A 12,751-nucleotide genomic window follows, 5' to 3' on the forward strand; every position below is an offset into this window, starting at 1 on the left:
TGCTGTTGTACAAGCACTTGCTGTTCTAAGAGATCATCTTCAATTTTAATATCACCATTTCCATTAAAATATTTCCATTCTATTAGAAGTGAACACTTAGGGCCACATGTATTGAAGTTGCATTTTGCATTCCCTAAATAGTACATTTTAGGTAATCGCTATTAAGGGAATGTAAAATGGTATGCAAGAAAATAGCCATTCCTACAGAGTCGCAAACGCAATTAGGGAATCGCTATTAGGTAATACTACTCCATTCATTCCTGTGGGCCTAAAGGCCCGTAGGTGCGAATGGTTTTGCATTACCTAATATGCGATGACCTAATTGGTAATCACATATTAGGTAATGCAATACCAAGGGTGTCCGGGGGCCTACGGTCTCCCCTGAAGCACCCCAAAAAGAATGTACACATGTAAAGCTACCACATTCCCTAGGGGCCTATGTGCACTACATGACACTTTGCAAAATGTATTTTTCAAACTTTGCACATGGTATCTATTAACTTGGAGTCGATGGTAATAGCATTTCCTAAATGCACAGTTTGCATTCGGAAAAAACTTGGTACGTGTGCTAAGGGGATTGCAAATTGTGATTCCCTATTTGTAGTTGCAATTTTTGGTAATCGCAATGTTTGCTATCACCTGCAATTGCAACTACAACGCCTTTCATACATCTTGAAAGGCTATTTTGCATTCGCAAAGGGCCAAAATTATCAATTTGCACCGTTTGTGAATGCAAAATTGTTTGATACATGTGGCCTAACTATCTTTCTATCTCTAGAGTTTGCTTCCTTCCTGTTGTGGGAGCAAGTTGCTTATCCAGTTCCCAATCTGTTTTAAGAGCACTTTCTAAGTGCACACATTCTATTCTGACTGCATACATTACATCCCGAGAGATTGTATTCTATATTAGGATGTTCTGTACTATGCTAAGAGAACATATGATATTCTAAGAGCCCCAATTCTATTAAATACACGCCTACAATGGAAGTGCACACATTCTATGCTCCCCACACACTCTCTTTTCTGGGCAGACCTTCTGATCACCCATGCTGCTTGAGGGCACCAAGTGGTGTATTCTGAGCACAAAAGCAGACTATACTTAGTGGTCAAAGTTTAGGCCAAAAGTATAAATTGCATTCTAAGAGAACATCTGCATCTAAGAACATGAATTCTTTTCTATGTCCTCCCGCTCTGTATGACTTTTCAAACTATTTAAAGAACACTTGTTTTGTTGAGAGCAATGATCACTGCATTTATTTGTTCTTTTCATGCAAACTCTGCCAGTGGGTGCCAGGGGAGCATAACAAAAAGTAGCTATGTGGCACTACGGGTCTGGTTCGCTCTCTATAAAACTTTAAAATAAATAAATGTAAGATAGAAAAATAAATTATCCCTAAACAATTAGGATTGTCTTTTAAGTTTTAAGTATATAGGCACATATTTGCCACTACTACTAAAGATCTTGAGAAGATTTGGAGACATTCCAGGCATTGAAATGAGTGAGGGTAAAAATCATGTTGTTCACCCAAAAGGTTACAAGAGCATCTTCAAAGGAAATTCAGATTTTTTTTCATAAAAGTAAGTCAATGCAATAATGGCCTGAATATAATCTGCTGTTTCTTGTAGTTGTTGATATGATAAAATACAAAGGTTCTATTAAAATATACATATATTAACATGTAAACAATGTTATGTTCCACATTATCTATTTAGAAAACTAAATGCAATATGGTTCAAATGGTTATAAACAGACACATTTCCTTGAATGTCATTTAATGGTCTTCAACTATCAATTAAACTGTGAGATTCATTGCAGTGCCAGTTAAAGTAGCAGATCTGCCAGTGCTAATCATCCTTAATTATGTGATAGCTGTCCTGATTCTAGGTATAGAGGAAATACTGAAATGTAAGGTGACAATCAGAGGTGTGTGGGGCATGAAAAAATATTATTTTTAAGATTAAGAGAATATTGTACCTGCTAATGAGGAAATACTTTAATATACTTATGGACACAAACTGTGAGACAAAGTTGGAGATCCATCCCTTGAGTATGTCTCCTTGGTATATTACTAGAGTTTATAAGATTGATAAACCAGAGATGAGAATCTAATAGTGAACTTTGTAAGATTTTGAAATTTATCAATTAAACAGCACAATGGGTTTAGGGAAGTGGAAAAGGTATGTTAACGGTAGAGACGTTTATAAAGTCTGTTGTTGGCCAATTGTGGCCTCGTGTTGTTGCAGCTGATCTGAGTAAGCCAACAGACACACAACTAGATAGCAGGGAACACATCAAGTTGGAATGTGGTAGGTTTTGAAGGATTTGTTGAGGCCATGTTGCTCTGTAGCTACTTTGAGGTCGTTAAGAAGTTTATTCTACCCTTTTGATGAAATAAAAAATATCCTGCCCAATATATTTTTGAGTTTGGAATCACCAAAACACTAAGATGAACTGATCTAAAAACTCTACTGTGGTGATTTAAGTCACATTTCAAAACATATTTTAAGCACTGAAATATTCTTATCATTAATGGTAGACTAGCACAAAAACAAGAGTGCTTTGTATCTTTGAAATGTTTAATGAAATATAAAAGCCAATAGCACATCACTACCCATAATAAAAACTGTAAGGATCAATTTTATTCCCAATCCATTGATGATTAAAAGTAGCTTCGGAAATGTATTGGAGTTTACCTATGTGTGAGTCCACTTGGTAGAACTTTTGGCAAACTCACTAGAAGAACAGATGACCAAGTGACTTAAAAATGTTTGAATAAAAGAGTGCATCAAGGACATACCATTCAACATGGCTAGATAGTTTGGATGTTCCAATTCTAATCATTCCTCTAAATATTTAAGAGATTCTTGAAAAATAGAGCATATATTCTGGAACTGTCTTAACTTATCGGGTAGTCCATAAATGTTAATACTTAGGGCCAGATGTACGTAGCACTGGTCACAAAATACTAGTAACAATTGTGTAGAGTATTTTTATAACCAGTATTTTTTCACTAGAGCGCTATTTTGTGAACTGACCTCTGTACTAATAGGACGGTTTGCAAAATACTGATTCTCAATTCGACCTAGCTCATGAATATTAATGAGGTAGGGCGCAAATTGCGATCCACTTGGAATCAAATCCATCAAAGAGATGGTGGCCTGCTGAGGTCAGCAGACCACTATGTTTGTAGCTGCTTTTAAATGAAGCAGTTTGTCTTTAACGGATCCCATTTTCCTTAAAGGAAAACAGGATGTATTTAAAGATGTATATAAAAAAAAATGGAAGTAACATTTCTTAAGAGTAGGTTAATGGACCGCTGCCTACTCTTACAATTTTTTTAACATTCACAGAGGAGAGGGGTTCCTTGGGACCATTTCCTGTTTGTGAATGCCTTACCACTAGCTGTCAGTAGTCTGTAAAGTATTAATGTTTTGCAACCGAATTTCGGTAGGAAAGCATTATTACATACAATTCAATTTAGCTTTTGAAAGGGATGCCCTAAATACGCCTCTTTCAAATACGGTATTGGTAATTTGGAAACATGCTACTGAATAGCAATTCACAATTTGAGTTGCATACATAATAAGAACACGTTTTATAGTTGCAAACGGCCCTTTGCAAATGCAAAAAGGCTTCATATATCTTTCTCTGAAATGTCTTTTCAAAACTAGTACATACCTAGCTACACCAACAGCTATCAACTGATACTGGCTTGCATATCAAAATGTTTCTATTTTAGTTCAACCTATAAAAAAATGTAATCCAGAATATCGGCGACCATATTGTCAAAGTCAGTGTATATAGGTAAGTATATGTTTTCTATTCTTAACTACATATATATGCACAGTGATACATACCTAGCTTGATGATGTGGTAGATGTGGTAATGTCGCTCTGTATTCTGGATTCTGTGTTTTTGTGTGTCAGAATATAAAAGTTAATAATGTGATAGAACACCATTATAGTGCATTGTAGACTAAGGGTGATACACTGACTGCTGCTGAGCAAATTGTGAAATTAGTAATAAGTGATACTTTTTAAACCAATACCTCTGTTAGAATTGAAGTGTTATGAATAAACAAAAGTGGTCATCGTTTTCCCAATAGATTTCTCTCAAAGACTTAGAAATAATTATATAAATTTGTAATTTTTATTGTCTGAAATTATATCATTTAAATAAAATAATTAGTTATATTACATTATGTTGGAATACGTGAAATATGATTATGTTTGATAATGTCCAAAAGTATATTTTTCTCTGAATTATTGCAATAGTAGTCCTTTTTTAAAGAATGACATGTCATAGGTTGTATTGTTTTCTAAAATCGAAATAAGAAGCACTTGTTTTAGTATATGTTCGAGTCTAAAAAAAGTAAAGTTCTGTTCAGACTGAACAAGTTCATTATCAAAAGATACCGTTTTGGTTCAAAAGAACAAGTTATGTAACTTTGGTAACGCTCTTTCTGGTTGATACTCGATCTAATTGCAGATCCTCAATGTAGAATATCCCCAGGTGCTAGGCTGGATACAGAGATCTTTTGCACAAGTGCTCCCATGTTTAGTTAGGCGGTGCAAAGCTGTTTGTAAGAGCCACCTCTCTGTGCAAACGTCATTTCCTTGTCTTTTCACTTTCTGATCTCATGGATACTGAGCATGAACAATTGTTGGTAACAGTTTGCTGATCACTAACTTGGAGACCTTTGTAGATGTTAAAAAGAGGTCACTCCACGGACCGCGGAGGTGCGGATTCTGCTGTTAAATAGAGTATCCGCCAAAAAGAGTACAACCAATTGTAAGTCATTTGTTCTTCTAACGGATACTTCCTTTGAGATATCATCACTGCGGTTATTCATTATGTAATTTATCATGTCATGCGTGATATATATGTGAGGTTATAAACAATTTATGGTGGGGCACAAGTTATAATTAGCTCAGTAAATTATAACTGATGAATTTCAGTGTTATATTAGTTCCTAAACATTCGTTTTTGTTATATTTCCACACCTATTTATAATCTCAATTTAACATTTGATTTTTTTCAGTGAATTTCTAGTTTTTTTAGGAGAAGCTTAGAACTCATTAGCATACATAACTATAACATACCTCATAAGCTGTTTTGTTAAGGGAATTACTGACTTTTGTTATTGTGAGATAAGAGCTTATTACCATATCTAACTATCACATCACTCTAACCTTTGTTTTTCTCAGTGACATTTTGATTTCTGTTATTATATTCACCCAACTCCCTCTTGAGCATGGCTTGTAGCTGTCTGAAGTGGGAGGTGGGTACCAGGGCTTGGCCTCTGACCCCTTTGGCACACTGTCCCCGAGAATCCTATTTGAGTAGCAAAGATAAGACCTCCAGGTCTCAGGTTAGAACATGTCTTCTGATCTTTTGTACAATTTCAGACAGTGATGGCACTCACCTTCGCATTTGGACTTGTCTTCTTGTAAACTCTAGAGGCAAAGAAGAATGAAAGCACATGTGAGAATATTATTTAACCTTGTCAAGAAAGCTTGCAATCTCAACTCATCATTTATTAGAAACAGACAGAAAATACTTGGCTGACCTCTGTGACTCGCAACATATGTTGACCACTTTCACAAGAAAGCTCCAGAACCCATTGTCTGCTGTTGGCCATGTTGTTGTGCATTTCTCATAAAGGGATAAGGTGGTAGATGACAGAATCAGTTTGAGTTCTCACAACTTTCTGTTTTTTCTGGAAGGCATCATTCTTAATCTTTATTACCAATGTAATGATTATTTGTCTCCTAGGATTGATATCTGGCCTGATAAATACTTATGTTCCAGAGGAAAGGTCCAAAAAGAGTGCAGCACAATGTTACCCTTCACCGTATGCGTGGTTCCTATTTGAAGTGACATAGTGCCAATATGTGGTCAAAAGAAAAGAATGTGCATGGCTGGGTGGGTGGATGAGTAGATGGATGGTTAAGTCCGTGCGTGCTCTGTCTACTGACTGAGTAAAATGAAAAGAGAGTGAACGTGTTATTGGAAAACAGGAAGATGTGTGGGAGGTCCTGGATAAATGGGTCAATGTTTGGATAGTAGGGATAGAAAGCTTGATAAGTGGGTAACGGGTGGTTACAATATGTGAGGTCACTGTTTGAGTAGTGATTGCAGGGATGTATAAAAGGAAAACAAGGCACATGAATCTGAATGGGTAGATGTTGGATGTACTGGATTGTTGGACAACAGCAGCTTGATAACCTCATGAAGAGTGTTTAGATGATTGATACAGTGGGATGGATAGCTTTGTTTGCAGGTTGTTGTGGTGGATGAGTGGAAGCAGGGGTGGGGCCCTGCATGTACACATTGAGTGATGAATTGAGTGTGCATGGAGGAATGACTGGATGAGTGGGGAGGTGACTGGAAGGTTGGATTATTGTAAAGTTGAACAGGTGAGTGAAAGGTTGGATTTATTCATTATTATGGTAAGTCTATTGCACGTATTATGCTTTAGATGAATTGAACTACAGATAGCGCTGATGCATCCATTTGTCAACTGATGATAAGCAGTCTTTAAAGAGCTCTTGTGTGTAAGTATTTTGATCAGACATAGACACAATGAGCTGTGGACTGTCAGCGTAGGACACTATCGAGAATCCAAAGGATTGCTCAATTGAGGCCAATGGCGTTAAATAGACATTAAACAGGGAAGAGCTTAGTGAAGACCCAGGAGGAACTCCCAGTTTAAACTAGAAAGCCATGGATTTGGCCGAAGATGACCCTTTAAGAGCAATCTGATTTAGAAGAAGGTATCTACCTGAGTGCCGCACCCCAAATATCCTTACGGGGCAGTGCTTCAATTAAATGGAGTGTAAAATGTTGTCAAATGCAGCTGAGAAATCTAATAACACCAAAGCAGCATGACCTCCTGTGTCTAAAATGGTGCAAACCTGTTCCAAGACTGCTAGACAAGCAATCTATGTTGTGCTGTTGCCAGAAACCCGAATATGAGTCTTCCAGGTGAGCGTTGTTCAAGAAAGCTTGAGAGCTGCTTATTTACTGGCCAACATTTTGGTTGGCACAGACAACAGAGAAATGCCTTAAAATCTACAAAAATGGCGGAATCTGCAGTCGGCTACTTCAGCAGAGGCATCACTATTCCAGATTTCTAAGAGGAGGGAAGCGTCCCAGTTCCTAAAGGATAATTGAGATGCCTTTAGAGTTGGAGGCAGATAACTTCTGAGATGGAATTTGAAAAAATTGGGAGTCAGGGATTAAAGAGAAAACCTGACAAACTTCCTACCAAGGCAGCCTTGACATCAACTTCAGTGATGGGTGCAAACATGACAGTATGATATGTCATCAATATCGCTAGAATCTTTCAACAATGCAAAATTACAGATATCTGGCTGCATCTCTAAAGTTTTGTAACTTCCTGTGATTTTACTGGATTTATGGCAAAACAATTAGACAGATGGACAAGTGAATAACAGTCTTTATAAAAGACAGAAACCAACAGGTGAACAACTCAGGGCAGCATAGCTCCTCACAGCCATTTCGGGGACATTCCATGAGGAAGGGGCTTTACCGTGTTGAGTGGCTCCAAGCTCTCCAGAATGCAGTTGCTCACCACCACCTGGGCTTCAGGAAATTTGTTTCTGTTTCTTTCCATCTGATCATGTTACCTGGACTACCTATTTGCAAAAGAAACTCTTTCAAAGCTCCCTCCATCCTGCATCAAGTTTTCCTTCTTAGGTTTCCTCTGAACCTATGCAGGAAATGTTTGCCTTACGCTTCGTCCCATTCTCTTTGCTCGGTCTCGAAGACCCTTCGGCATGCTCCTGCTTCGTTCAACCGCGCCAGCACTAGCGGACTTTATTTCTGCTGCGCTGCTGATCTTTGGAACTCCCTTCCTCTGAACCTTTGCATTTTTCCTAATTATTTCCTTCCATAAAGAACTTAACATTGTTCTTTTCACATTGGAGAACGGGTCCTATTGACTTTTCGATGTCGATTTTAATGTTTTAGGAGCAAACGGAAAATTGTACATTAGATTATAATTTACAATTTCATCAGGAAAGCATTGACTTTACAAAGACAGTGACATAGGAAAGTTCCTCACAAAGGGAATCTACATTAATGGAGCTTATTTCCGGTAGGGACTATGGGGGGAAACAGTAACAGAACTCACACTGGACAGGAGTCGTTGTGGCAAGAACAGCAGGGACAGAGCAGTACTGAGTAAGTGAGGGGAAAGCTGAAGACAGGTACTGGGCTCATTCACAAGGCCATTGTAGAGTAAATGAAGTAGTGCTCCTGTAGTACTTTTTTACATACTTTTACATGTCGTTCTTAGTTTGAAAATTTTAAATATTCATGTTTAAATAGTACACATAGAAAGGAATGCTCTCTTTGCACTTTTACAATGCCCCGAAGATAGGTGGCTGTCCATGTTTCTAAGATTAAATCTTCATTTTAAAAAGTGGAAAGTTTAGAAAAATGGCAAATATGTTTGGCGTATTGGCTTAGAGATACTTGAGATTGTAAATTCTTATCTCTACTTAGGGAAAATGGTAGCTGGCTTCACAAAGGATAAGGCCACATTGAACATTGCTCCTGAAAAGCTGTCTCGTATGCAAACGGGTTATGCACGTTTTATAACGTAATTGGTAGAAGGCATTTTTAGCAAATGCTTTCTGTTTTTAAAGTGTAAGTCCCTCCAACACTATTATATGCTATTGAATCTATTCAGAAAGAAAATATGGGGCTTCTTTGAAAAGATAGACGATGCGTAAATTATGTAGTTTTAATACATCTGTTTCGACCCCTGCTATGAGGTTAGAGTTCGATCGGATACATTGATATGTTCTAGGATTAGCTAGAGTTATTCGGTGGGGCTATCAGTTGAAGAATAGTGAGTCGGATTCTATAAAGGGCTTTTTGAACCAGGAAATATTTGGTTCAGAAGCAGACAAGTATTCCTTCTTCTGTGATTTCACTTAAGCATTGAAATATTTTAATGTACAGGAAGAATCAGTAACTTCCCCTTCTTTATCTTTTAGAATTCAAAAACTTTTTAAGGAGTACTAGATGTACTGTTAGTTTTCAGCGAGATCTTAAGTGCAGCAGGATGAAGAAAAGGTTGGAGTTACTATTTCTGGTCAGCTCTTGGATAGCAAGATGAGGATCTTGCTATCCAAGAGTAGACCAGAAATATCTGGCTTGGAATTTGGATCATGGGATCTGCCGCCTGTTGAGTTTATTCCGTATGAATTTACTACGGTGAAATGATTTAATGGTAAATTGGTCTTCCGCGAGAACACGGAAAGATTGTAACATGCGTAATTTAGGGATTCAGAACCTCAACCATGTCCTGTTTGTCTGTACAGTCAATGTTTTTACAGAATAATGTTAAAACTATAGCAGCAGCACATGAGTTTCTTTTTAATTCAAAGAATAGAATAATATACATAAAAATATTTAACTTTTTTGTAGAGTTTTTGAACTTATTCTAATTCTTTTACAGTATTGCTCTATAAGGGAAAGGAATTTATGGGACTGTTTTTTAGTGGTGGAACATATATGTTGATTGCTGTTATGTGGGGGGAGTTCCTTGCGGGATTCATGGAAGTTTAAAACTGAATACAACTTCACTATCTTGGCCCCTGGTAACTGTTATTAGCAAGAATCTGAATCTCTAGTCTAGATGCAGATTTCTGTTATGATTTTATTTCCCTCTGTAATTTGCACATAATTTTTGCTGCAATGGGGAAGTGGATCATTTGCACAACATTGTAACTTTTCCCTCTTTGTTTTATGAATTGATTTTATTACCAGAAGTTTCAATTATAATGTAAGTATGTATGTATTTAATTTGATGGAACTGATTGCAAGTTAAGGATTTAAATATGCATTTACTTAATAGTATTATTATGACACAATTATGAATCATTTTAGTGTAATGTGTCTTATCCTTCTGTGGATCTCATTTGAGATCCAAATCTTAATAAAAAATGTAAAATAATTGGCGCCTCGTCCCACCCTGGTAAGATGGTACTGCAAAGTTTCTAAATGCTCCCAAACAGTTAGATATATGGTAGCAAATGCCAGACCCTACCTCCTAGTATCATCTTGGGCCTAGATTTGCGGCAGTAGATGGAATTTACTGCCAGGGAAAGCATGCCAGTAGGGGTGCCATCCTGAAGCAGCATGCATAGAATTAGATGTGGGTGCACAGGTGTTCACAGCAGTGGCAGGGGGTGGTCTTAGGGAAGGTAAATGGCACCCCCAAAGTCCTAGTTTGAGGGTGCTGTGTGAGCAGGTGCAGTGTGGACCTTACCGAGAAGGCGTGCTTTGCAGGGTCCAGCTCGGGTGGCGCAAGAAAGGGGCAGTGATTAGTGAAAAGCTGGGACCATTGAGGCAGGAGTGCGGGCGAGGCGGGTACACAGTCCGAGGAAGGCAGGAGACAGAAGGAGGGGCAGAGAAAAAACAAAGTGTAAAAAGTAGTGCAGGAGAAATATGAGGATGGATATGAAGTGAGGTTCAGACATAAATTTAGCATAAACATATCTAAAGATTAAAATACCAACATAAGAGCTGTTCAAGGCAATGCTTAGAGGTTCCACCTGATCTACTTTCCCTTTTTAACTGCATTGTAACTGTGGTAATTGTGCCGTGATTGGCTAAGAGGAGGGCCAGGTCTGGAGGCAGACTGGAGAGCTCACTGGGTCAGCTGCTGTGATTGGCTGAGAAGCTGAGCAGGCCTGGGTGTAGACGGTTGGGATTGGCTGATAGATTTATGAAAGTCTGAGGGTACATTTGGCGGCACAGATGAACCCTTGCTGCGATTGGCTGGGAGAATGGACAGGCCTAAAGCCAGATTGGAAGGCACAAGCTCTGCCCACCGCACTATGGACAGTGCATTCTTGTTGGACAGGAGAGATGCTTTTATCACTGTCTGTTGGGCCAAGTACATTCATTGCTAGTGAGCAGGTCCATTTAGCTAACCGTTCCCTATCCATGAGAGGTCTGGATTTGAGTCAGGGGCGGAGAGCGCGCGAAGATGCTGATGATGTCACTGCTTTGAGGTGTGTTTCCGGTCTACACTTCTGAATAATGTTGTCCCTTGAAAAGTCAAAAATACAAAAGATAACAATATCCCATGGACTGAAGAGTTAGTAAAAGAATCACTGAGAAGGAAGAAATGGTGGGGCAAAGGTTTACAACCCGTAGATGACAGTATGCTGCAAGTCACTAAGAAAGCGCCTCCAAGAAATGCTCACTCGAGGCATATCTAGGTTGCATTCGCGTCAAATGTGACCAGTGCACCATCCTTCAATGTGCACCTTTAAACACACTTGACGTCATGGGCAATAACTTGTAATCCAGTGCACAATGCATGTTAAATACTTGTATCTTTATTAGTAAGATGTGTAACACTGTGCAGCACGCGCAGGCCAGCGCCCTCTGTGCTACTGTCAGTATTGCCAGCAGTTTTCTTGTCATAAGCTGCTCTCCCAAGCCGGCATCATCTCTGGATGAAGTACTTCCGGTTCAGCTAACACCATATTTATTATATTTTTAAAAAGAGTTAAAGACGTACACGTGTAAAATGTATTTGAAACTGGCCTCTCAGGGGCGTGGGAGGACTTCTTCTTGTCTGGGGTTACACACCACCACGTGTGTGTGTTTGTGGTTCATTCCTGCACTTTTGTTCACTGACATCGCTTATTTACTTTCTATTCTTTTAATTTTATTAAGTGCATCGTTACCACGGAAAGGAATCACGGTGCTGTTAAAACATTTTAAATTAAACCTTTATTTGTCAGCAGACTACACAGGAAAATCCACAGAGTCACAGACTGGACATGGTGGCCTAGAATGACGTCAGATGGCAGGGCTCGATTGACAGAACTAACTTAAGACAAAATCCTAAACTTACTACTTTTGGTATTCACAGAAGGCATTTAGTAGTAGTAAAGTTAGGATTTTGTCTTAAGTTTGACTTAAGACAAACTTAAGACAAACATAAGACAAACTTAAGACAGACTTAAGACAGACTTAAGTTAGGATTTTGCCTTAAGTTTGACTTAAGTTTCTGTCTTAAGTCTGTCTTAAGTTTGTCTTAAGTCTGTCTTAAGTCTGTCCTAAGTCTGTCTTAAGTTTGTCTTAAGTTTGTCTTAAGTCTGTCTTAAGTCTGTCTTAAGTCTTTCTTAAGTTTGTCTTAAGTCTGTCTTAAGTCTTTCTTTAAGTTTGTCTTAAGTTTGTCTTAAGTCTGTCTTAAGTCTGTCTTAAGTCTGTCTTAAGTTTGTCTTAAGTTTGTCTTAAGTCTGTCTTAAGTCTGTCTTAAGTCTTTCTTAAGTCTTTCTTCAGTTTGTCTTAAGTTTGTCTTAAGCCAAATTTAAGATAAAATCCTAACTTTACTACTACGAAATGCCTTCTGTGAATACCAAAAGTAGTAAGTTTAGGACTTTGTCTTAAGTTAGTTCTGTGAATCGGCCCGCAGTGTTTACCCTAGAATGGACATCTTTCTGCTGCACTTTAAACTTTTGACTGAAGATGTCGAGAAAAATGTATATAAATATGATGTAAATTTTTATATAATTTAGGGATTGTTTGTCATTTCGTATTATTCAGCTATTTCTTACTCTTTCACCTGTGTTTGTTCTACACAAAACAACATTAAAAAAAAGTTTAAATATATTTGCAATCATATACGAGCAGTCACATATTACCAAACACACATATGAAAGAATTTAATTATAGTGAGAAGTTGAATTAATT

The 12,751-nt window shown here is 38.0% G+C and overlaps 1 protein-coding gene across 1 annotated transcript in view; it reads right to left on the reverse strand.

Moving 5' to 3' along the window:
• The window catches only part of LOC147718370 (arrestin-C-like), a 134,249-nt gene that overhangs the window by 79,252 nt on the left and 42,246 nt on the right, over positions 1 to 12,751 (reverse strand). The window contains exon 3 of the mRNA XM_086967190.1: positions 5,427 to 5,457. Within this exon, the coding sequence (XP_086823316.1) occupies positions 5,427 to 5,457 (31 nt within the window). The remainder of the gene's footprint in view (positions 1 to 5,426; positions 5,458 to 12,751) is intronic.

This window comes from Lissotriton vulgaris, chromosome 4_1 (assembly GCF_964263255.1).
Source record: "Lissotriton vulgaris chromosome 4_1, aLisVul1.2, whole genome shotgun sequence".
In the NCBI taxonomy this organism is placed as follows: Eukaryota; Metazoa; Chordata; class Amphibia; order Caudata; family Salamandridae; genus Lissotriton; species Lissotriton vulgaris.